The sequence below is a fragment of the Nelumbo nucifera genome, chromosome 6 (assembly GCF_055504915.1).
Source record: "Nelumbo nucifera cultivar China Antique chromosome 6, China Antique-T2T, whole genome shotgun sequence".
In the NCBI taxonomy this organism is placed as follows: Eukaryota; Viridiplantae; Streptophyta; class Magnoliopsida; order Proteales; family Nelumbonaceae; genus Nelumbo; species Nelumbo nucifera.
The window spans coordinates 64,393,576-64,417,630 of NC_142654.1; the positions used below are offsets into that span (position 1 = coordinate 64,393,576).

General features: G+C 38.9%; 1 protein-coding gene across 4 annotated transcripts in view; it reads left to right on the forward strand.

Moving 5' to 3' along the window:
- Nucleotides 1-1,585: 1,585 nt before the first annotated feature.
- Nucleotides 1,586-24,055, forward strand: part of LOC104587108 (MATE efflux family protein) — a 49,390-nt gene continuing 26,920 nt past the window's right edge. For 3 of the 4 annotated variants that reach the window (XR_733548.3, XM_010244567.3, XM_010244566.3), the window contains exons 1-9: nt 1,586-1,804; nt 2,129-2,527; nt 4,546-4,688; nt 5,106-5,249; nt 5,389-5,564; nt 5,825-5,960; nt 18,693-18,789; nt 18,868-18,968; nt 20,942-21,105. Coding sequence is in view for 3 of the 4 variants with exons in the window: in XM_010244567.3 (XP_010242869.1) it covers nt 2,184-2,527; nt 4,546-4,688; nt 5,106-5,249; nt 5,389-5,564; nt 5,825-5,960; nt 18,693-18,789; nt 18,868-18,968; nt 20,942-21,105 (1,305 nt within the window). In the remaining variant the exon portion in view is untranslated. The remainder of the gene's footprint in view (nt 1,805-2,128; nt 2,528-4,545; nt 4,689-5,105; nt 5,250-5,388; nt 5,565-5,824; nt 5,961-18,692; nt 18,790-18,867; nt 18,969-20,941; nt 21,106-24,055) is intronic. The other variant, XM_088889745.1, reaches the window with a different exon arrangement.

Genomic DNA, 24,055 nt, shown 5'->3' on the forward strand with positions numbered 1-24,055 from the left:
GTAACCGATATAGTTGGGATAAGGCATAGACAATTGCATATGGGCAGAATATCCCTCACTCATCCAAACCACAATTGCATATGGGCAGACTCATTCAAATCTTTTTGGAACATAAGATTTGGAGTTCAAATAAGCCACTACAAAATTGCCCCTCCACAACGTCCCACAGCACATTTCCGTCGTGGGACGTTGTGACGCGCAAATCTGAACTGTTGTTATACTTTGCGTTAACTCGAGTTGACAAACACGATGGCTGGAAGGCAACATGTGTAACCAATGATAGCGTCCCACGTGGTCATGAATTACAAAGGCACGTAACCGTTCAATCTCTAACGGTGGGGCTCGTGTATTGTTTATGAATTATGAGTTTTATGACTGGCATGGGTTCTGCGAGTTAGGATTTCCTGCACTCGGTTTCCTTTGTGCAGGGGTGCACTCCCAATCAAATTGGGACACGTCAGAATTTGTATAGAACTCTAACTCAGATATGTGAGCTATTTAAACGGTCCTTTAACTCTGTTAGTTTAGCTATTTAATACTTAAAAAATAAAAAATAAAAGGAAAAGTGAAAACTTTAACGGTAAGACTATATTCCATCGCAAATTTTAACCGTAACAAACGATTTCAGACCAAATAAGGGTGGAAGTCATTTGCAAGTAATTGTTTCAGGTGCTCATCATTTCTTCTTGACTTGATTACTCTGCTTTTTTTAAAACACCTGCAACTCATTTTGAATTGGATTCCATAATGGCTTCCTTTTTATAGAGTAATTAACGTTTATTAATTCTGCTCTTAAACTTATCCCAACTTCAAGACTTCCGAATCTTTACCTCAATGAATTAGATATAATATACACTAAAGTCATCGAAACAACAAGATTTTCCAATTTGTTGCTTATGTTCTCGTTTGCAGAATAAAAGACAGTGAACCTTGACTTAGAGAAAGCAAGTTTAATATAGAGGAGCTATGCTAGCAGTTTAATATAAACATTTCAACACTAAAGTTTTTTCCCTGCAATCGTTGTTAATGGCATCCACCCTACGGAAGGGTTTGGTCTGTAACAGTGTTCTGTATCTTTAATCTTTACCGTCTCTCAAGCTTAGCGGCGGTCAAAGTATTTATTTTACTCTTTTTTTATTTTTTACTTTTTAATTTGAAAAAAAAAAGATGGAAACGGTCCGTCTAAATGAGTTACACATATGATCTAAGGACTTGTCCCAATTTGATTGCACCCCACTACACATGTAACCAAATGCAGGAAATCCGAACTCGGCTTCCGCACCCGTTTTCAACGGCCAATAAGTCCCCAGCTAATCCCATCTCGTCTGTCACGGTGTCACGTTGATGTTGTCAATTGCCGCCTGTTTTATAGCGTTGATAGGCGTTAGTTAGCATCAGAATTCTGAGATCACATTGGCGCCACACAGCACATCTAAACCGTGCATTGGGATCATCTCCCGTGATAGGTACGAAGGTATTTCAAATGCACGCTCAGATGTATATGTGGGGCGCAGATGTGACTTCAATTCAGAGGACCAACCGGCCTTCCCGGTTCAACAAATTACCCGAGGAATGTAGAAGCTTTCACTGTATCAGAATGTTCGGAATCTCATGTTTCTATCTGACAGGAGCAGATGCCATTTGTCTTTTTTTTTTTTTTGATTTGATAGGAAATGCTTTCTAAGAGTAATAGAGCCCTAACTTCGTTTTCTTCCTGGTTCGTTCTCATGTTTAGATTTTTCATGGAGCTTGTGAGGGTTTTCTCCGAAGTTCGTTTTTGAAACAATTAAACCCCAGGTAAAAGGTATTTAATTCTTCTTCCATTCTTTCCTCTATAGAGCTGAAAGTGTATCCAATTTCTTCCAAGTTTTCATCTCGAAATCTCTCGATTTTAACTCTCTAAACTTTTGTAATGTCGTCTTCCACCTTTTTCTTTCGAACAGTCTTTTGTCGGGGCTTTTGTATGCAAGTTCTATGCTAATTTGCATTCTGGGTTCTGTCTCTCTTTCTGTATCACTGCGAATTGCAGAATTTGGAGGGGGGGGGGGCTTCTGGTTTTCGTTTTATTGAAGGACTTTAGACTATATTAACAGATATCAGATTTTACATGTTCTTTTAATGTTGGCAGTGTTTGCCCTGAAAACGACTCCTGGACTTGAAGCAATAAATAGCATCTTCTTATAATGACGGTTACCCATCTGGTCGGTGCGTACTCTAATGGATTGGCAACTACAAGATATGGAAGGAGATCAGTAAAGAATACAAGGATACTTGTTCCTGAAAGCTCAAATGAAATTAATAATTGCCTCACGAAGATTGATAAGAGGGAAATAAGCTCTTCCGATGTCCTCAAGCATTTACGACTTTCCTCGGACCATGGCGTCTTGTTCTCTTCGGTCGTTAGCTCTTGCAGGAAGCGCATTTTTCCTGTGGTCAGAAATCAGTATAGTCCAGATTGTGGTGCGGATGATTACAATGTGGAGGAGAGATTCAATACAAAGAAAGGGCGTACTGTGAGCAATTTGAGGTAAGGGAATTGCGCCAGACCAAACCGGTTAATCTTCACATTACATTGTTTTAACATGTTAATTAGCATTGTTACTTTCTTTCTAACCTTCTTCCTTTATTTTCTGTCTCTCATATCATTGTGGAAGAGGCTATATTATTATCAACATGACCCAGCATGCTATTTTGGAGCCATGGCGCCACTTGCAATTTCTCAGGGGCCACGTCTTAAAAAGTTGCATTACACAATTTGCTGCACCTTAAAAAGTAATTTTCAATATATAAATACTCCACTCAACTATAGCCCCAACTATTTGGGGTCATCTACATGAATCTTGTTGACTTATCTTGATATTGTGCTCTATTAAGATCCATGTTTTCTGTCAAATTATAAGTCCTTAAATCATTTTTTACCACCTCAGACCATATTTTCTTTGGTCTGGTTCTTTTACGCTGTCTTTGGTTTGAAGGAAAAGGTAGAGAAAGGTATGGAAACCCATACAAGGCTTGTGCAGGTTTTCCTATCTTTCCCTTTCTTTTCCTACCTTTTCCTTCAAACCAAACATAGCCTTAGAACCTTCTATTTGCATCAAGTTGCTCCTCACTGGTGCAGTCCCCCATCTTGTCACTAATTGGAGCTACTCCTAAGTCATCTCAACTATTCTTGTGACCCATCCATTTTCCATCCCGCCACCTCATCTCAGCTATGCTCATTTTTTGAATATGTTTTTCTTTTTCTTTTTCTTTTGTTTTTTTTATTGCCCAACACTCTGTAGTCTGTTTCATATAGCAATGTTGGTCTTATAACTGTCTTATAGAATTTTCCTTTTAGGCTCATTGGTATATTGCCAGTGACACAGCACAGAGGATGCACTTCCTAACTTCAACAACCCTGTTCTAATTCTATTGGGCAACATTCTTTATATTCTCTTTCATTATGGATGATCGAAGGTACTGAAAGTGGTTAGTTTCATTTACTAAGTCTTGAAACTTTTTGATTCTAAAGCATTTCTCCATTATTCTACCTTTGCATTCAGCCCATCCTTGGTTTTATCAATTGACACTATGTTATCAACAAACTACATAAACCATAGGAACTCCTCTTGTAAATGATTGGTTTTCTATCATCTTCAGAAAATGTCTGAACAGTTCAATCCACCAGTAATTCCTTTCCATTTAATTTACATAAAATAATCTTCAAGTTTGGGTGATCATCTTGAGTTTTAGGTATCAAAACTTGGTTTTGGAATAATTTATTTTCTTCTCCTAAAATAACTACAGTAATTCCTTTCCATTCAATTTACATAAAATAATCTTCAAGTTTGGGTGATCATCTTGAGTTTTAGGTATCAAAACTTGGTTTTGGAATAATTTATTTTCTTCTCCTAAAAGAACTACAGGTAGCCTGCCTAAAAGAATATTTAAGCCCTTGTCTTTAATATTCCACTAGCTTAACAAACAAAGAATGATAGTGCAATAATTTGTTCACTGGGAGGAAAAGGCTATCTCCCATAAATTTCCAACCAGCTTCACAATTGAAGAACAATAGTGCAATAAATCGTTCACTTGGAGAAAAAGGTTATCTTCCATAAATTCCCAAGTATTTTAGAGGAAGCACCAGTGGCCAGTTGGAGAATCAGCACATGGAGAAACTTCAAAATGTAAATCCTAAATCTGTCAGGCCTCTCCCTCCTATTTTATATACTAAACCAAACCTGGATCCCATCATTCATGTTTGATCAGGTCCTATGAGATCACTTTAAGATACCGAATTTATTTCAACTTCCATTGCCAGCCCTAATTGGTATTAATTGAAAAAGGTATAGAGAAATAATGGGTTTGCAATATGGACAAACTCTTTGGCTTATCTTTGTTCTTCACGCTGACTGCTAACATGCTAACCTGATAGCTCTTCTTTCTATTGTCCAATGCTTTCTATGTTCTCTGTGAAGTTTTGATGCCATTAAGAAATAGTTTTCCCTGTGACTTAGATTATAATTCTTACATATTAGTTGCAAATTCCTTTTATTTGGTTGTCAGTGAGTTGTCGGGGGCAGCTAGCAGGCAATCACATTCTCAAAATGTCAAAAGTGAGCTCATTTTTCTTACTTTACCAGCACTAGCTGGACAAGCAATTGATCCTTTGGCACAACTGATGGAGACAGCTTATATTGGTAGATTAGGTAACTGTTCAAAACTCTCTACTTTTATCATATGAATCAGATGTTTAAAAGGGGTTAACCACTATGAAACCTGAACTAAGTGTCTAGGCCTCAATCTTAATTCAAAATATCTACTCATATGGGCTCTATTATGTATTTGTTGGTTTCGCTGTTGGTCTGTTGCAGAACTTCTTTGCTTTCAATATTTGGTGTATGTATTGTTTCATATGTTTGGACATTAAGTCCTTATCATTAGATTTTTTTTAATGTTCTTTGGATGTCATGCCTGATCAAATCTCTGAAAAATCAGATCTGTTTTGTATATTCATATGATTTTTCTAATTTTTGTTTTCTTTGTATTTAAAATTCAGTCACCAGTCTAAAAAATGTCATTGGCACCATTACTTGGAAAAGTCTCATTTTTATTTGACTGTGTAGGTTCTGTGGAGTTAGCTTCTGCTGGTGTTTCCATATCAATCTTTAACATTATATCGAAGTTATTCAATATTCCCCTCCTTAGTGTTGCAACTTCATTTGTGGCTGAAGATATCTCAAAAAGTACAAACAAGAGATCTCCCACAGGTAGTTTGTTAGATGGTTTGAGGACTTGGAAGTTAATTTTTGAACATGCATTTATCATTGATTTCATTGCATATATAGCAAAATTATTTCCTTTCAGCAGTTTCACTTTATATCTGTAATTAGGTTGATTGGTCCACAGATGGGGATTGTGAGGAAGAAAATCATAACAATAAGCAACACAATGAAAAGGATGAAAGAAAGCAACTTCAATCTGTCTCTACTGCCTTACTTTTGGCATTTGGAATTGGTGTCATTGAGGCTATAGCCTTGTCTTTGGGATCTGGAGCGCTCCTCAACATTATGGGTATATCAACTGTAAGTTAAAACATATTTTAAGTTAAATAATATTTAACATATTCCATCATTTATAAAAAAATTGACATATTCCATCATCTATCTGAGCATGTTTGTACTGCGATTACAATGGCATCTAGTGTTCTCTGATACAAAGTTATTTTCCAATATGTTCTTTTCACAAATCTCAGTTTTCTGTGTCATGTCATTTCATTTTTCATGTACATCATTTTCTATTTACAGGGGAGGACTGTTTCCTAAAATTCTTTTTTTTTGAACAGGCTTCACCCATGCGTGTTTCAGCACAGAAATTTCTCTCACTGAGAGCCTTTGGTGCTCCTGCAGTTGTGATTTCTCTGGCTCTTCAAGGCATCTTCCGTGGATTTAAAGATACCAAGACCCCTGTTCTGTGTTTAGGTAAGTTTTTTGATTGCCTTTAGAAAATTATTAACAGAACAAGGACTTGAGGAGATTTTCTGAGTTCTGATTATCTTCTCACGGTATTAGCATATTGCTCATACTATTTTGTATCAGGCAAATCTTTACACCTGAATATGCATAACCTTTGGCTGAAGTTTATGTTTGATTACTATTGATATTCGTTCCAGTAGGTCCTTCTTGTTGTTTGCAATGAATACTAATTCGGTATACACTATGCAATTAATAACATATTACATATTTTTTATAAGTAAAAGTTACATATTTATGCATAACTTTCTGGAAGTACTGTCTACAGCTAAAAGAAGGTACATGTTGATGGTCATTTACACTTCTAAGGGATGGTGAATGCTCTATACTTAAGGTTAGGGGTTCTACCTTCTATCTCTCAAAACTAAGGAATGTTCCTAGCCAGGAGGCAAATGATTGGCCTCATTTTGATAGTCAATGAATGTGTTGAGAAGAACAAGAAGAAAGTTTTGGGTTTGTAAGATTGATCTGGAGAAAGCTTATGACTTCGGAGACTGTTTCTTTCTAGACTTGGCCCTACCCAAGTGTGGGTTTAGTAGTAGGCGGGGGAGATGGATTTATAGTTGCACCCAAGGATTAAAGTATTGGTATCGGGCATCAAATCAGACAATTTGGATATGGATATGCTTTGAAAACATGTACAAATTCCATAACTACATTAGTAATACTAAATTTAAAGTCAAATAGTCACAGATAATGTATAAATACATAGAAATGTATATTTTAATGGTATAAATGAAAAAAATATATTACAATTAATATAACAGGATGCATGGATATCACTCAATTTATTGATAATATATCAATCAAGAGTCCAAAATGCAAAACATATGCACCTATTATATTTTAGGGCAAATTTCTTAAACAACCCGTAAGGTTTAGGAAATTGACTAACTATACCCCTACTGTTTCAGTACTGTCTTAAAGTACCCCTACTGTTTTTGACAATTGTCGTACATCTCCCTTCTTGATAAGTCTCCGCCACAGACCGTTTACACGTGACTTCAGGTGCGTAGTTGCCAAGGCGACGCCTAGGTGACTAGGCGATTTTTAGAAGTCGCCTCGCCCAACGCCAAGTGTTTTTTGTATTAGATGCTCACACATATACACAATATCATTTTTTGAATGCCTTTATATATTGTATCATTTTATTGGTTGGTTTTATTTTATTAGTATACATCCTGCTGTATGTTACAACTATTTTTATAAAGATAAATCATTTTTTACTAAAGCTACAAAAGTTATTTGGGTTTGCATTCTGAACTGAGACTGAGAAGAGAAACCAAAGACTTAGTCCAAGTCATCCAAGACCTCCCGGTAAGTTTCTTCTTCTCCTTCTTCTTAAACAGTCCAATTGTTCTGTGGCCCTTTTTTTTCTTACTTTTTTGGGATGAAATAGAGGCTCTGCCTCTTCAACCTCCTCCTCCCTCCTCCTTCCTCAAATCAACTTGGTACTCCAGTATTTTATTTTCTATTTTTTTTTAAAAGAATTTTTGGAAACGAAACAGGGGTTCTTCTTCTGCGCCCCAACTTTCTAAACCTTTCCTGTATTGTTTTGCACTATTTTTTAATAATGCTTTTTTTTGGACGAAACAGGGGTCTGTCCCTTTATTTTTCTCTCTTTTTATTGCAGCATTCTCCCTTTTTGTTAGCCTGAAACAGGGCCTTTGCCACCTTAAAGACAGTTCAACTCTCTTACTCCTATTTTTCTTTTTTGCTCCATGTCCTCTAACTACTATGTTTTTTTTTTCTTTTTTAAGAAATATTTTTTGGGAACAAAACAGGGGCTCTGCCCCCTTATTTTTCTCTCTTTTTTTTTTTGCTACATTCCTCCTTTTTTCTTGGCCTGAAACAGGTATGATGTATATGATGGAATTTTATGTTTTATTTGAATGAATTTATTGCTAATAACCAGTATATGGTATGTTGGTCAGTACAAAAAACTAAAATAGTAGCTTAAGAAGGGTTATGGATCTTTATTTTATACTTTCAAATTCCATCACCTAGGTGCCCGTCTAGGCGCCTTGACAACTACGTTCAGGTGTTTGATTTAATATTAAATTATACCCAAAATACCCTTTTTGGCGAAGATCACCGTCTTCTCTACTCAAAGCAACGATGACGGCTAACCTTCCATCCTCCTCTCTGACTTCTCTCTTTCTCTCTCTCTCTAGTTTTCTAAGTTTCTGATGCGCCATGGCCCACTTCCTATTCTCTCCTCTTCTCATATAGCCCTTTATCTTTTTGATTGATTTCATGGGCCGAAGTCAAGTGGCACCACCTTATTGCCACTAGTGCCACGTTGGTATTGTTTCCTTACCTCCAGGCTCCATCTCTACCATGAAATAAGCATCTCTCGCTTGCTCCGCTTGTCCTCTTCTCTCTCTCCCATTTCCACCCACACGTTTGGGATGAATGTGGGGAGCAGGAGGAGGACCCTCTTCATCTCCGACATTACCAACCACCGCCGGAGGCACAAAGGAACGAGGCCATTATTGGTTATGGCGGTGGTGGTGGCTGAGGATAAATTTGGGAGGATTCTGTTGTCGGATGTGGTTGTGAAGCAAGAGGAGGGTCTACTTTGGAAGGAAGTGGCATTCCCATGGCCACAATAGGGGTAGTGTTGGCAATGCATGTTCTGTGCTTATTTATGTCTTTTACTTTCAATTGGGGAGAAGAATACACTGTTCATCAAAGACAAATATAATTGGACTTACCTGAGGATATATCGGCCTGAGATTGGATGCTGCAACAAGAGTGTGTTTCTGGGTTAGATCACCTTTCTAGAACATCGAAGACGAGACTAGCTTGTGATGAAGATACCAGTGAGATAACAACTTTCGATCGTAGATTCTGAGTTCGAATGGTGGAACTGGGTGCGTTTTGACTTGGAAAGACGAAGAAGAGAGATGGGAAATCTTAGACAAACTTCGATCTCGGTTTATTCTTCCTCGGATAACAACCGCTTTGGAATAATTCCACCAGGAGGTTGACGAAGGTAAGACAAGCTTCTTATTGCAAGGATAACCACTCAGGTGATGACTACGATGACTCTACCCTGTCTGATCGGTGGAAATGACGACGAGTAGGATTGATGAATGACTGAAGGGAAGTTTAAACGATGAAAGAGTGCAAGAGGGCAGAGAATGACAAAAATAATAGGCAAGAGGGAGAATGAAAGAGAGGATAGAGAAAAAGGAGAGAGAAGGAGAGGAAGAACGACATTACTGCCACTAGTTCGGCGGTGATAGAGGGGGCAACAACTGTGGGAAGGAGTAGAAAATGAAAAAAAAATGAATAATAAAAGAAAGAGGGGAGAGAGAGAGAGGAAGGCAGAGAAAAGAGAAAATGAGAGAGAGGAGAGATTGGGGAGGAAGGAGCTGCGACCCAAGCTGGTGCTGCAACGAGTTGTAGCGGAAAATGACGGAATAGAGGAGGGGAGACGGGAAGAAGGATGAGGGGGAGAGAGAGAGATTTTAGCTTCATTAAATCCCTCTTCATATGGAAGATCCACCATATGTTTTTTTTTTTTTTTTCTGTGCCAGAATGCGCTAGGGGTTTCAACGCATATTTCTTTTCCTATTTTTGTCTGGAAATTTTTAATTTCCAACTAGGTTTTTGGGTCATTTAGCACCTTAATTATCTGCTTTTCTTTTATCTCTGTTTGTAGTTTAGAGATAAACTTGACTTTACCCTTCATGCTTTCTTTTAGGGTGTTTATTGTAGTGATTTTTGGTTTTTGACAAAATTTATAGGTGATTGTTTTTTCTCCTATGGTAGTAGTGATCCCTGTAGAATCTATTTGGCAGGGAAGGATTGATAGCAAGAAAGGTGTTCCCAAAATTACTTCTTGATTTTGGTGTTTAATCATAAGGAAGGTAGATTTTAAGCAAGTACCCTGATTACAAATATTAGCTGTAGGGATTTTATATTTTATTCCTAATTTTCTTCCATCAGCGGCATTCACCTGCTGAGATGTTTTCTCAAAATATTTGGAAGTGACAATCCCTTCTCTAATGCAATTTATATCTGTGTCCGAATTTATTAATGCGATAACCGAGAAATTAAAATCTTTTATCCTAGTGGTGACTTTTGAATACCAGTTTTGATACTTGACTTATTCAATAGAGTATATGAACTCTTCATCTTCTCCAACAAATTTTGTGGGTTCTATTTCTGAAGATTTTTCAGATTGTTTTGCCCAGGATTTCTCAGATTCTAGTTGATCAACCCTGTCTTTTAGGGTTCTAATTTCCCTTTTGAGCTCATTGACCTCGTGCTTGAGATCATGCAAGGTAGGAGGTCGAGAAGTTCCTGCTTGAGCTTTTTTCATAATCTCACTATATGAAATTATATTCTTGGCTTCAAATGGCTTTTTAGCCTTTTCCTTATTTTCCTTTTCTTTTTTTTGGAGGGCCAACAATAGATGCTTTTTTCTTAATTCCTCATCAGGAATTTCCTCCAGAATTTCTAAGAGGTGTTCTTCATCTAGGGTCAATACATTAATTTCGCCTGAATCTTCTTCTTCTATACTTGTCTCATTTTTGCAAGTACATACTCCTTTCGCGCAACACTCTTCTGAAGAGGTTGAGGACTCTCTCTCCGATTGTCCTTCCTCTTCCGATTCTCCTAATCCATTCACCTTTTTTGTATTTTTGAAACACTTTTAGCGTAATTTCCCTTTTTTCCACACTTAAAACAAGTTGGGCTTTTGTTTTCTTTTCTTTTAGAAAAGTTTGGTTTCCTATTTCTTTTTTCTTCTTTCTTTTTGTAAAATTTTGATTTCTTTTTTCTGTGAACTGGTTTGGAATGAGACAGCTTAGGAGCTATTCCAAACTGGTAACAGAAATCTCCTCTCTTTTAGAGTCAGCCTTTTCTTTCTTAATTTACTTCTTTAGATGTAGATCGTTACACAGTTCTAATCCAACTTGTTTAATTATTTGGACTAAGTACCCATATGTATAATGCGGGTATAGCATTCTACCACCTCCTATATTTCTGAGGTGAGTTCTTACCTTTTTCGCAAATACTGGAGGAAGACCAGAGATAAACTGTTCTTTCCAATAATTCTGCCTGGAGTCGGGGAGTCTGTGTACTTTAGACAGAAAGACGTCTTTATACCATCTAAAATCAGATAGTGTTTTACATCTTAGATTTATTAATTGTTCACTTAACCTTTCATTCATATTTTTTGATTCGCCTATAAAATGACTAAGAATGTTGAGAATCAGTGTTGTGACGACATCCTGAATTGGCCATCAGCGTCTCTTTTGACAGAATTTAGGATGAATTCTTTTTCTATTTCGGTCAAGTAGTTATGCCACCAGCCCTTTAATTGTCCTATAAAGGACTCAGTGATTATTGTGGCGATAACCTTTTCATCATTCCCAGCTAATTTACTAGCACTGGCATACATCGTCATGTGATGTATCATCTCATGAATCTGATATTCAGATTTTCCATCTAAATTCCATTCATAAAAGGTATTCCAATTATAGCCAACTTGGGGCTTAACTGGTTCTTCAAATAATAAATCAATTGGTGTATACCTAGGGTAATAAGGCTTCTTGCTTTGATAAGAGATCTTATTTATCTCTGCTAAAGATTCTTCTAAATCTTTAATCGATTCTGCATTTTCTTCTTCACAGCCCTCTTCCTCACTTAGTAAATTTACTGAGTGAGAGTCTGAGGCCTTTTCTACCTTCTCTATTTTGAGAAAGTTGTCCTTTTCTCCCTTTTCCCATTTTAAGAGAGAAGTTAATCTGGTTGTTAACCAAGAGTCTGTGCCCTTGTCAGCTTTAAAGGTCTAGATGTCTCTCCTTTTTCCCATTTTGAAGAGGAGATTAACTTTGTAGATATCTCCTTGTAGCTTACCTTTGATTAATCAAAAGGAGTTTTTTGTATCTTCATATTAGTTGGGAAACTTGACATTACTGCCATAGGTTTTTCCCTTTTGCTCTTGGTTCTAGAAACCTCTAAAGAACTTAATAGGTTTTCTATTCTATTAGTTTGTTTGCCTAGAACATTAAGGCATATATATATATATTTTGATCAATAACACATTCATTAGCAACTTCATTAAATCAGGAAAAAGATGATTACAAAGAAGAAGACAAGCACTCTTGTCTTCCATATACAGCTTGAGCACTTAAGAAAAGAAAAGGAAATGGAAATAGTAGTTTACAAATTGGCCCAAAACATTGAGTCCCTTTCTACCCCTTGTTTGGCTAGACCATCAGCCGATCTTTGAACCCACCTCATCTTCACTTCTATCTCCCTCACCAGCCACTTAAACTTTTTCCTCTCATTACTGTAATTCCATAGGCTACTGTTATCTTTATTCAGCCACCCTATTACCACCTCTGAGTCCCCTTCAATTATGATTTTTCTGATATTCATCTCCTTGGCTTTCTGGATCCCTTCCATAACTGCATAAATCTCAGCTCTAAGGGAGTCCCCCACTCCAATTGGGCCTGAGTATAATGCAGAAATGACCCCATTCTCATCCCTGAAAACACCTCCAATCCCTGGCTGTCCAGGGTTCCCTCTACTACTGCCATCAAAATTCAGTTTTAAGAATCCAGCAGGTGGGGGGTCCAAGGCACACTCATTGCTGATTTGCTCTGTGAACAGTTAGCAATTTCTCCCCACTTCCTCAGCATGTCATCCACAGTGTAATATGTAAATAGCACTAAGGATTTCAGCCATTGTACAACCCTGATATGAATTGTGGTCCTCAGTTCATCAGCCCCCCTCTTGACTTCTGAGAAGATCCTGGAGTTTCTTTCTTCCCAATGTGACCAACATACTGCAGCCCTCAGTCCCCTGCATGTTTGATGGGGGATTCCAGCAACTCCCAAAGAGAGAAAAGGCCCACTCCCAAACAGACTTTGCATATTGGCAAGATACCAGTAAGTGGAAACCAGTTTCCCCCTCCGCTTTGTAGAGAACACACCAATGAGGAGACAAGCAAGTATTGGGTCTCTTTTTTGGGAGCAAATCATCAGTGTTAATAGGTTTCCCAACAAAAACTACCAACCCTAGGAGGAACTGGTCTACAGCAAACCTCCTTAACCGGGAAAGGGAGGGTAACAGGATCAGTGGACTGGCTTAAAACTTTAAAGAAGGAGGCACAAGAAAAAGAGCCAGTTGGGGTAGGGGTCCAAATTCTAGAGTCCATGTTTGAGGGGCCTAAGAAGACATTATCAAGGAGATCAAGGAGGCTCGAGATACTGTCGAGGTCTGAGTCCCTCAGCCCTTCTCAGACCCAAGTTCCACCTAGGCCCAGAACTGGAAGAGGAAGGGGTGATGAAAGAAGAAACTGGCTCATTCTTAAGGTCCGAAAGAGCATACAAAGAAGGAAACTGATCTTTTAAAGGTACAGTCCCCACCCAAATATGTTCCCAAACTTTTATGGAATTACCTGAATTCAAGTCATACCTGATATAAGGGGAGAAAACTGGTAGCAGATCATGAATTGCTTTCCAAGGAAAGGTACTTGTGGTCCTAGCTCTGATTCCAGCATCCCATCCATTTTGCTCCAGCCCATGTATGCTTGCCACTATCCTAACCCACAGCTTCTCCTCCAAAGGAAATCTCCACAACCACTTCCCCATAAGAGCCATATTTCTTTTTCTAATGTTCCCGAGTCCCAAACCACCACAGTTTTTACTCCTGGTCACCACCTCTCATCTAACTCTATGATCCCTCTTCTCCTCTCTCGGCTCCCAAAGGAAGTCTCTCATCATCCTCTCTAACGTGCTAGCCACCTTCAATAGGACATTAAATACTGACATGAAGTAGATGGGTAAGTTTGCTAGTGTGGCCTTAATCAGTGTAATCCTTCCACCAAGAGAGAGATAATTCTTTTTCCAGGATGCAAGTCTCTTTTCAAATCTTTCCACCACCGGGTTCCAAAAGCTCTCTCTCTTAGGGTTGTCACCTAGAGGCAACCCAAGATAATTTAAAGGCCATTCCGAAACTTCACACCCAAGCACTTCTGCACTCTCCCTGATCTCTCCCTCTTCCAAGTTTACACTCACTACACAGCTTTTCCCAAAGTTCACCTTCAAATTTGACATTTGCTCAAAAAGTTGTATCACCAACTTCATGTTCCTATTAAAACCCACATTACCTCTTTCACATAATAGAATTGTGTCATCAGCAAACTGTAAATGGGTGAGGGGTGTTTCCTCCCTTCCAACCCTCCATCCTTTGATAAGACCCCTAGAATCTGTCCTGTGTATCAACTTCCCCAAAACATCAACAATCAGAATGAACAGACTACAGAGTGATCACGTTGAGTCTGGCGAGGTACCCACCGTGAATCTGAAAAATCAGATTCGATGACATCAGAATCTTTTGTTTTGGCGGAATCAGAGAGGTTGAAAAAGGGGAGGTGACAGTTCAGAAAAGAAGTGTTAGTGCTGATGCTGAGTTGAAAAATGAAGGTGAGGTTACAGGAAAGGAAGTGTCAACTGGTGAAGAACCCCCTGAAGGACAAGGTGAAAACATTGTAGACGATAGTTGGCTTTACGAGGAGGTAAAGGTTGGAAGGGTGGGAGCCGACTTGGGTATAGGGAGCAATCTTGAGGAGGAGGAGGAACAGACTAATGAGACAACTAATAAGAAGCTTTGTAATTTGAGAAGCCATAACATCGTTCATGTAACAAAGATTTTTTCAAGGCTAAAACTCGGCTTGATGGGGGCAGGACCTACAAAAAAATACAAATGGGTGTACAAGAGGAGAAGAGTGAGAAACAATGGGGCATCTGATACAGTTCATAGGGAGGCAACACAGCAAACTCAAGTCTTTGGTCCCACTTCAGATGGAGGAACATCAGGAAAGCGAGCTGAATGGGGTTGAGCATAACTCTGGTGCAAACAGGCTGCCAAGTAGTGATATTATAGACAGAAATTCAGGTGGCGTAGCCCACTAGAAATTAGTGGAGAGAGGTTACGATTGGGAAAAGTCTGGGTCTGTGTTTCTTGGGGGGAGGGGGGTGAGGGGTTTGCTAGGAGGGCCTTTGAGGAATTCGAAAAAAGAAAAAAAGGAGGAATTGAAGAAAAAAATTATCCCGGCAGGAAGGAGGATGTCTCAGATCAAGAAGATATTCTCACGGATGAAGATTGAAGGGGGACGATTCAGGGAGGCATTTTTGAGGTGGATCAGTTGTTGGTCGGTGATTGTTGTATTTTTGAGTATCTGTTTTGGGTATGTTAAGGGTATTTGCTTGGCTTATTCTGGGTATATGGGGGTGCTGTTGCTCTTTGGTGATATCTTATCACCTCTGTTGTATTTCATTCCTTTTTATTTTAATAATTTTTTTTGATCAGTGAAAGTAATTTTATTAATGAAAAGATATGAAAATTAGTGCAAAGATTGGGTAGCCTCGGCTACCCGCTACCCCACTGTCCAAAAAACATTCTACCCAAATTTGCCTTACAATCTTACAATAGAGCCCAGAAACATTGTTCCCTATTAGCCCCTTGCTTTGCTAGCTGATCCACGAACCCATTTGCCACTCTTGGAGTCCACTGAACTAATAATCGAATGTCCTTTGTGATGTGCTTAATTTTCTTGATCTCATTTCCGAATATCCATGGAGTCTTTTGATCCTGTTTTAGGCAGCTTATAATCACTTTGGAGTCGCCTTCAACAACCAACTTTCGCACGCCTATTTCCATGGCTTTTTGTATTCCGAAAACCATTGCTTTTAGTTCAGCTATAATGGAGTCCCCCACCCAATAGGGCCGGAAAAGAGCCCCACTACACTCCGTGTCATCTCTTATAACCCCACCAATTCCAGCCATGCCCGGATTGCCAAAACTGCTCCCATCAAAGTTTAATTTGAGGAAACCAGATTCAGGAGGATCCCAACTCCTTACTGCCTTCTTTTTTGCAGATGATGAGAATGCAACAGTCCAATTCTTGAAAATATCATCCACAGTAAAATCTGAGAATAAATCCATCGATTTTATCCATGAGATCACTTTTAACATTGTCCCTTCTATCAGTATTTCCTTGAACCTTTTCTGTCCTTCAAAATTCTCTGATTTCTTTCCTCCCATAACATCCAGAGTACTGCTGCCTGTGTGCATCTCCATAGAGTTTTTCCTCTTCATTTTGGCCACCTGAAAGTGGAGGCTTCAAACAGTCTTGCCAAGCTCACTGGGGTGTCCCACCTTCATCCAAAGAGAGAAAAAAACCAATCCCAGATGCTGCTAGCTACAGGACAGGAAACACAAATATGAAGAGCAGTTTCGCTATTTGATTCACACAAACAACACCAATTTGGTGAGAGGCACCAGCCAGGCCTCTTCCTCTGCATCAGATCACAGGTGTTAATTGCACCATGGTAAACCTCCCAACAAAAAGTACCCACTTTAGGGGGAATAGGGCGACACCAGACTTCTTGGACTGGAAATTGGACCCCAGGTTGGAAAGAAGTCAGGGTCTTGAAGAAAGATGCACAACTGAAAGCTCCAAGAGGGTTAGGAATCCAGATTCTAGTGTCTTGTTTAGCAAGATCAATAAAAACCCCGTCAAGCAGCTGAATGATAGAAGGCACCAAATCCAACTCCGAGTCTCGCACATTTCTGTGGAGACCCAGATTCCAAGAAAAACCAGATTGTGATGGAGAAGTGGATAGGAAATCAGCAACCGGTTTGCCCTTAAGGCAGGACAAAGCATAAATTGAAGGGAATAAGGTCTTTAGAGAAGAATCACTCATCCATACATCTTCCCAAAATCTAGATTTATTACCTGAGTTGAGATCAAACCTGACATGATTGAGGAACAATGGAAGTAGTTTGTGAATCGCTTTCCACGGTGAAGCACTAGAAACCCTGTAAGACACTTTAGCATCCTAACCATTTTCAGAGAGCCCATGAATACTAGTCACAATCTTGTGCCACGGCCTGTCAGTTTCTTGTGGGAACCTCCATGACCACTTTTCTAGTAGAGCCTCGTTCTTCTCCTTCAACCTTCCTAAACCCAATCCTCCACATTCTTTCCTCCTGGATACTAGCTCCCATCTTACTAAATGATCTTTCTTCTTCTCGCCCAGTTCCCACAAAAGGTTCCTCATTATTCTCTCTAGTTTCTTTCCCACAGCTTGAGGCATGCTAAACATCAAGAGGTTGTAAACTGGCATGTTTGCTAGGGTAGATTTAATAAGAGTAATCCTTCCCCTCCAAAGAAATATAGTTCCTCTTCCACGTAGTGAGTTTCTTTTCAAACCTTTCCATGATTGAATTCCAAAATCCTACACTTCTGGGATTAGCACCAAGGGGAAGGCTTAAATACTCTAGTGGCCAATCACTTCTTAAGCAACCTAGCTCCTCAGCCCACACATTAACATCTTCTTGTGTTAAATTGATCCTGCCACCTGACACTTATTAAGGTTCACTCTCAGATTTGTTACTTTTTCAAAGAGTTTTACCAGCAATTGTAGGTTTCTTGCTCCTAACTCATCACCATCCTCACAAAAAATAATGATATCATCTGCAAATTGTAGATGAGTTATCACCACCTTCTCCCTTCCTACTTTCCAACCCTTTACAGACCAGTCTTCTCTGCCTTTGAGATCAATCTGCCAAAGATCTCGGCTAAAATGGTGAAGAGGAAAGGGGATAAAGGGTCCCCTTGTCTCACTCCTCTTAGGGCACCAAAGAAATCCTTGACTGCACCATTTTACCAACACAGAGAAATGAGAAGATTGTAGGCATCCTTTAATCCATTTACACCATCTTGCACCAAAACCACACTTCCTTAATGCTTCAATTTTTTTTTCAATAATAGGGAAAGGAAGGGTGAAGAAACCATTGAAAATGTTTCTATTAAAGTGGCACATTGGGTGAAAACTACGGAGGTTTTTTCATGTTTCACAGTGGATGATATTATTAGAAATTGGAGATAGGTGAAAAATCCATCCTCAAGCACCTCTAAACCAATAGTTTATTGGTACCCCCACCATCAGGTACAATAAAGCTAAATTTTGATGGATGCAGCTTGGGTAATATGGGACAATTGGAAGTGGGTGGAGCATTCAGAAATGAGTATTGACACATCTTAGATGTCTTTTCCAGACCTTTAGGGGTTAGAGATTCAACTAAGCAGAAGGGTGGTCAGTTCTTATGCTTAAGAAGGGCAAAAGTACTCAACTTGAGAAACTTGGAAGTTGAAGGTGATTCCAAGTTGTAATGGACTGGCTGAATGGTAATAAGGAGAATCCTTGGAAATATAGATTTGTTTTAAGAGATCTACAAAGATTAATGGGAGAGATAAGGGTGCAGGTGAGATGGATATCAAGAGCAATTAATGATGGGTTGGCAAAGTAAGGGGGGCATCAAAGGAACAAATGTATTGGGGACAGTTTGCTTAAGAGGGGGGAAGTTGTATTCTCTGAGGTGGTTGGTTGAGGCTAACTATCCTTAATGGGGTCTTTGATCATATTGTAATAAAAGCTTATTCATTATTCATAAAAAAATAAATAAAATATTGTTTTCACTGGCAATATCTTATCATTTGGTCATCTACGAAAAATATCATATCCTTATGTTTGCTGCCATCATTTGTGTGCTCTATTTGCCTATCCATGAAATAGTTCTTGGATTCAATTTTCATGGCCATGCACTGCCTTTCCTTCCTAGTAGCTGATATAATTGAGCAATGTGCAGGAGCTGGAAATTTATTAGCTGTATTTTTGTTTCCCATTCTTATTTATTACTGCCGCCTCGGTGTTACTGGTGCTGCCATTTCGACTGTTTCATCTCAGTATGTTCTTTCACATTTCATTATCTTTATCACACTTAAGTCAACCATGACCTTCTATGTCTTGTCTTGAACTTTCAGGTATGTTGTCAGCTTTTTTATGCTATGGTTTCTTAACAAGAGGGCTGTGTTGTTACCTCCCAAGCTGGAAAATTTGCATTTCGGTGGCTATTTGAAATCTGGTGTGTATCTTATAGTTGCAAATAACCACTTTGGGCTTCTTTCCTATTTTACCAAAAAAAAAATTAAGCAATTCTTTGGCTTGATCAGTCTATGCTTTAACTGTATGACAGAAATTTAATGTCTTTAAATTTGAATATTATTCTGCATCCTAGAATTAGAATTGAGCACAAAGTTCTAGCATATACAATTTCTATATTTTTGATACCTCTTTGGATTTCTCATGTATATCAGCTCTACATGAAATGGGCTTTGTCCATGGCTTTGTACATGAACAGATATGCCAATTAGTCAATCCCTTGAACTAAATTAGGAGCAACTTCCTTTCCCAGTTTTCCTTCACCTAGAAAGCTGATATAATTCTATCAATTATACATCGGCACATCTATCAATCCTTTGTTTACTTAAATTGAGCTCAATTTTGTTTTCCTTTTTTTATCAGCAACTATTATTAACTTTGTTTTTTTGATCAGTGAAAGATAATTTTATTAATTTTTAAACAGATTACAAGTATTTTACAGAGTAATAAAATAAAGAAAGGTTCAAGAATACAAGGATCATGAACCCTCTATTTTTTAACACATTCAAAACTACAGTTTTGCCCAAAATAGTGAAGGCCTATCAATTCCCTGTTTTGCTAGGGTATCTGCCAGTCTATTTGCTGTCCTTTTGGTCCACCCAAATGTAGAGCTAAATTTCTTAGCCAGTAGCTCAATCTCCTGGATTGCAAATCTGTACTTCCATGGTGCTGAGCTCACTTGCTTAACCCAAGAGATGACTAACAGTGAGTCCCCTTCCGCTTCCAATTCTCTAGCTTCTAAATGCACTGCTAATTTCAAACCTTGCAAGAGTGCCATTGTCTCTGTCTGAACCGAGTCTCCATGCCCAATTGGTCCTAACAATAACGCCACAATCTCTCCAAGATGATTTCTGAAAACTCCCCCTATTCCAGCCCTCCCCGGGTTCCTAAAGGAGCTACCATCAAAGTTCATCTTCAATTTATTTGGCCCTGGTGGTTTCCAATCCACCTTGGTCCGTTCTTTTTGCAATTCCATTTGTGCCACCTCCTTCCATTTTCTTATTATGTTATTTGTTGAAAAATTTTTGAAGATATCTAATGTTTTTACCCAGTGTGCAGATCTGATTTTTATAGTTTCAATTACTTCCTCCTTAGATCTGCTCTTCTCAGAGAAAATCCTTCGGTTTCTTTCTTCCCAGATGGTCCAAACTATAGCTGCTCTTTTTACCCTCCATAAGCATTTTGCCCTTTTTTTCTGTTGCCGCAGGACATTGGATCTAAAAAGGCTGACCACATCTTGTGGAGGAGTCCATCTGCATCCAAAGAGTGAGGAAAAGTAATCCCAAATACAAGACACAAAAGAGCAGGGAATTAGTAAATGAGGAAGGGTCTCACCACTAGCCAAACAGAGGATACAAACATGAGGAGAAAGGCACTTTGCTGGCCTTATTTTCATTGGCAGGAAATTAACTTTATTTATATGCTAAAAATAATGGTATATGCACGGTAATGTTACAAACAACCCTTTGTTGGTCTAATCCCACCAGCCACACATGATTTCCTTGCAAATTGCCCCAAATTGTTTTTTTAATATTTTAATTTTTTGGCTTCCAAGCTGTAGCAGACTTTGTAATTGACATTCACTTGTATTTCTCAGCTCTTCTGCCAGTTGTCTTATCTCCTCCATAATGCTTCTATATACCCATGGATTTGTATTAGGAGAATTGTAAAAATTAAACTAAGTTTAACCCATACCTTCAAGTAAGGAGTATAATTTAGAATTCCTACCTTTCATGATGAGGAAATAACTTATTTTACAGGTTGGTGATGTGGTTTCATTAAAAAACTCTAGTTTTTTGGGTTCTATCTGTAGGACTTATTTCAATTTGTAATGTCTTTGCCAAAGTCTCAAGCACACAAAAGAATAACTGTAAAAACTGCATTATTCTTTGTTAGGTGGTTTCCTTCTTGCAAGAACTCTGGCTGTTCTTATTACACTGACTCTTGGGACATCAATGGCTGCTCGTCAAGGACCATTAGCTATGGCTGCTCACCAGATATGTTTGCAAGTGTGGTTGGCCGTGTCTCTCCTTACAGATGCGCTTGCTGCATCTGGTCAGGTATAGGACCTGATAGTAGTTACTGATTACCACCTTCTAATGATGGCAACCATCAACTAACCTTTGAATTTCTCTTTAATAAGCATTAAATAAGCTAGTCTCCAACTTTTCTTAGAATAAAATGGATTTCATAAAATAAAAACAAAGAATTGGTTGGTTTATTCCCACAAGAGATGTTGCAGGTCTCTTCCCCTTCTCTTATCACTCCTGGTTTTCTTTATTCTTTTTTTTTTTCCTGGAAAGTATTGTGATCAATGCCAGAAGACATGAACATGCAAAACATGTTAAAACAGCCGCATGTTTCTTTATTATTTTTGGGTCCTTTACTAAAACACCCCCTATAGTTTCACATAATTATTAAGATCTATCCTACAGTTCGCATATTACTAAGACACCCCCTTTACTTTGCAATCGCTTTACTTATTGCTGGTTCTCTTAGACACAAGTATAAAATGACATTTTTGACCTTAATGTCTATTTGAACAAAATAATTAAAAGAAAAGAAATAACTGAAATCTGTACAAGCATGGCCTGAAAAAGAAGTGGTTGGTTTCTATAAAAACCTATACAAGGAGGGGATGCAGGTGAGTTTGGGGGTGGAGGATATTCAGTTTAACAGTTTATCAGAGTCACAGAAACTGGATATTGAGAAGCCTTTCTCGGAAGATGAGGTCTGGAAGGTAATAGTTGGGTTGGAAGGAAAGAAAACACCAGGGCATGATGGTTTCACCATTTTATTTTTTAAGAAGTGCTGGGAATTCTTGAAGTTAGATGTCATGAGGGTGTTGAATGAGTTTCACGAGAAAGGAGCCTTGGAATGCAGCCTAAATGCCATGTTTATATCCTTAATTCCTAAAGACAGTGGGTTCACCTGTATCTTGGACTACAGACCAATAAGCTTACTGGGCAGTTTTTATAAAATCCTAGCTAAGACACATGCAAACAGAATGTATGTATATCTTAAGGAGCTTATTTCAGAGTCCTGGGGATATTTCATTCCCGACAGGCTGATGCAGGAAGGGTTTTGGTAACTAACGAGTTAATTGACTCAAGGATCAGGAATGGGAGGGTGGGGTGATTTGCAAGATTGATCTAGAGAAGGTTTACAACCATGTTAACTAGAGATTCCTGGAGAAGTTGAACTTTGGTATCAAGTAGAGGAATTGGGTTAAGGTCTGCATTTCAATGGCCAAGTTCTCCATACTCTTAAATGGGTCCTCCTCAGGTTTCTTTGAAAGTTCCAGGGGCCTTTGGCAATGGATCCTTTCCCTGCTGTTATTTATGTGTGGTGGGGGCACTTGTGAGAATGACAAAAAGAGCTACAGAGGGGGGTTGTTGAAAGGTTTCAAGGTCGTTGGATGATACCTTGTTCTTCTTAGAGGCAGACAATAACCAGCTTTTCCACCTTAGGATGCTACTTGCTTGGTTTGAAGTGGTGTCTGGACTGCAGGTGAACTTCCAAAAGAGTGAAATATTTTTGGTGGGTGAGGCCGTAGAGGGTCAAAACTTAGCAGCTGAACTGGGTCGTAAGATAGGGTAGTCTACCTGCAAAATGTTTGGGCCTTCCAATTGGTGCAAAATGCACATCCAGAGCATTTGGGAACTGGTGATTGAAAAGATGGAGATTTAGGTACCTATTCAAGGGTGCTAAGATGACTACTAAATAGTTAACTAGTAAAATTTCCTACTTATTTCCCGACTTTGTTTCCAATCCCTGCTACAGTGGCATGCAGGTTGGAAAAAGTTAGGGATTTTCTCTGGAGTGGCAAAGATTGGGCACACAAAATCCACCAAGTTCAGTGGGAAAAGGTGTGTAGTACTGTAAGTACATGTAGTTTACCATCGCACTGATTACAATGAGGATCTTGATGGCACAAAGGTAATCATGATACGAGCCACGACGAACATTACATTTTCCATTAAAATCACCGTAGGTGTGATCGCAGGGCTTTGCGATCATTCCCGATACAGGATCTTGGGCAAGCATAAAAGGGGCTGAAGTTAGAAATGCACCCATGTGAGAATCTTAGAGGATATGGAAACCCCAATCCCAAAAGATCCTCATTGGATACATGGCAAAACCCCAATAGACGCTTCAGCGAATCATGGACACTTTCCTGAAAAAGGAAGAGCACTTCCTTTTAACCCTAGCCATGCAACTATAAAAGGGAGACAACTCTCCTTCCACGGGAGACACTACCAATAGCCCTAACCCTAGGGTTTCTTAGGGGACCTCTCTACCTCTTCTCCTCTCTTCCCCATCGTTCTCTCCAGACCTTTGGAGGCTTGACCGACCACTTATCGAAGTTCATGGCTATTACAAGTTCAGTGGGAAAAGGTGTGTAGTCCTTTGTCTGCGGGAGGCCTCGAGGTGTAGATTGTGAGTTAGTTTCTTAGTGTGGTCCTTGGAAGTAGGGGTGGCCATGAGCCGAGCTCTTCACGAGCTACTCGAGCTCGGGTCGTGAAAAGCTCTATTCGGTTTTAACTGAGCTTTGAGAGCTCAAGCCCAATTTATAGGCTCGATTAATAGACGAGCCAAGGTTGAATATATATAATAAAATTATAGAAAATGGTATATATAATAAAAATATTATAATTCTTAATTTTTTAAATATCAAAAAAAATATTTTTCATATATAATATTTTATTTTTATAAAACCTTTTTTCTCAAATCGAGCTCGAGACGAGCCGAGCTCGAGCTTATGAGTTTTTGACTCGAGCCGAGCTCGAGCTCAATGTTCTAGCTCGAATCGAGCTCGAGCTCGAATCCACCCCTACTTGGAAGGAGATTTAGCTGTCTTTTGCACCCACTAAAGCAACTTCTTGGTATGGTCTGTTGTGAATGGGAAATGCCTCACTAAAGTCTAGCTAGCTAGAATTTTTTTTGATGAATGTCTAGCTAGCTAGAATTGGAGAAGGGGACTCTCTCAGGGCCGAGATCTTTGTGGTT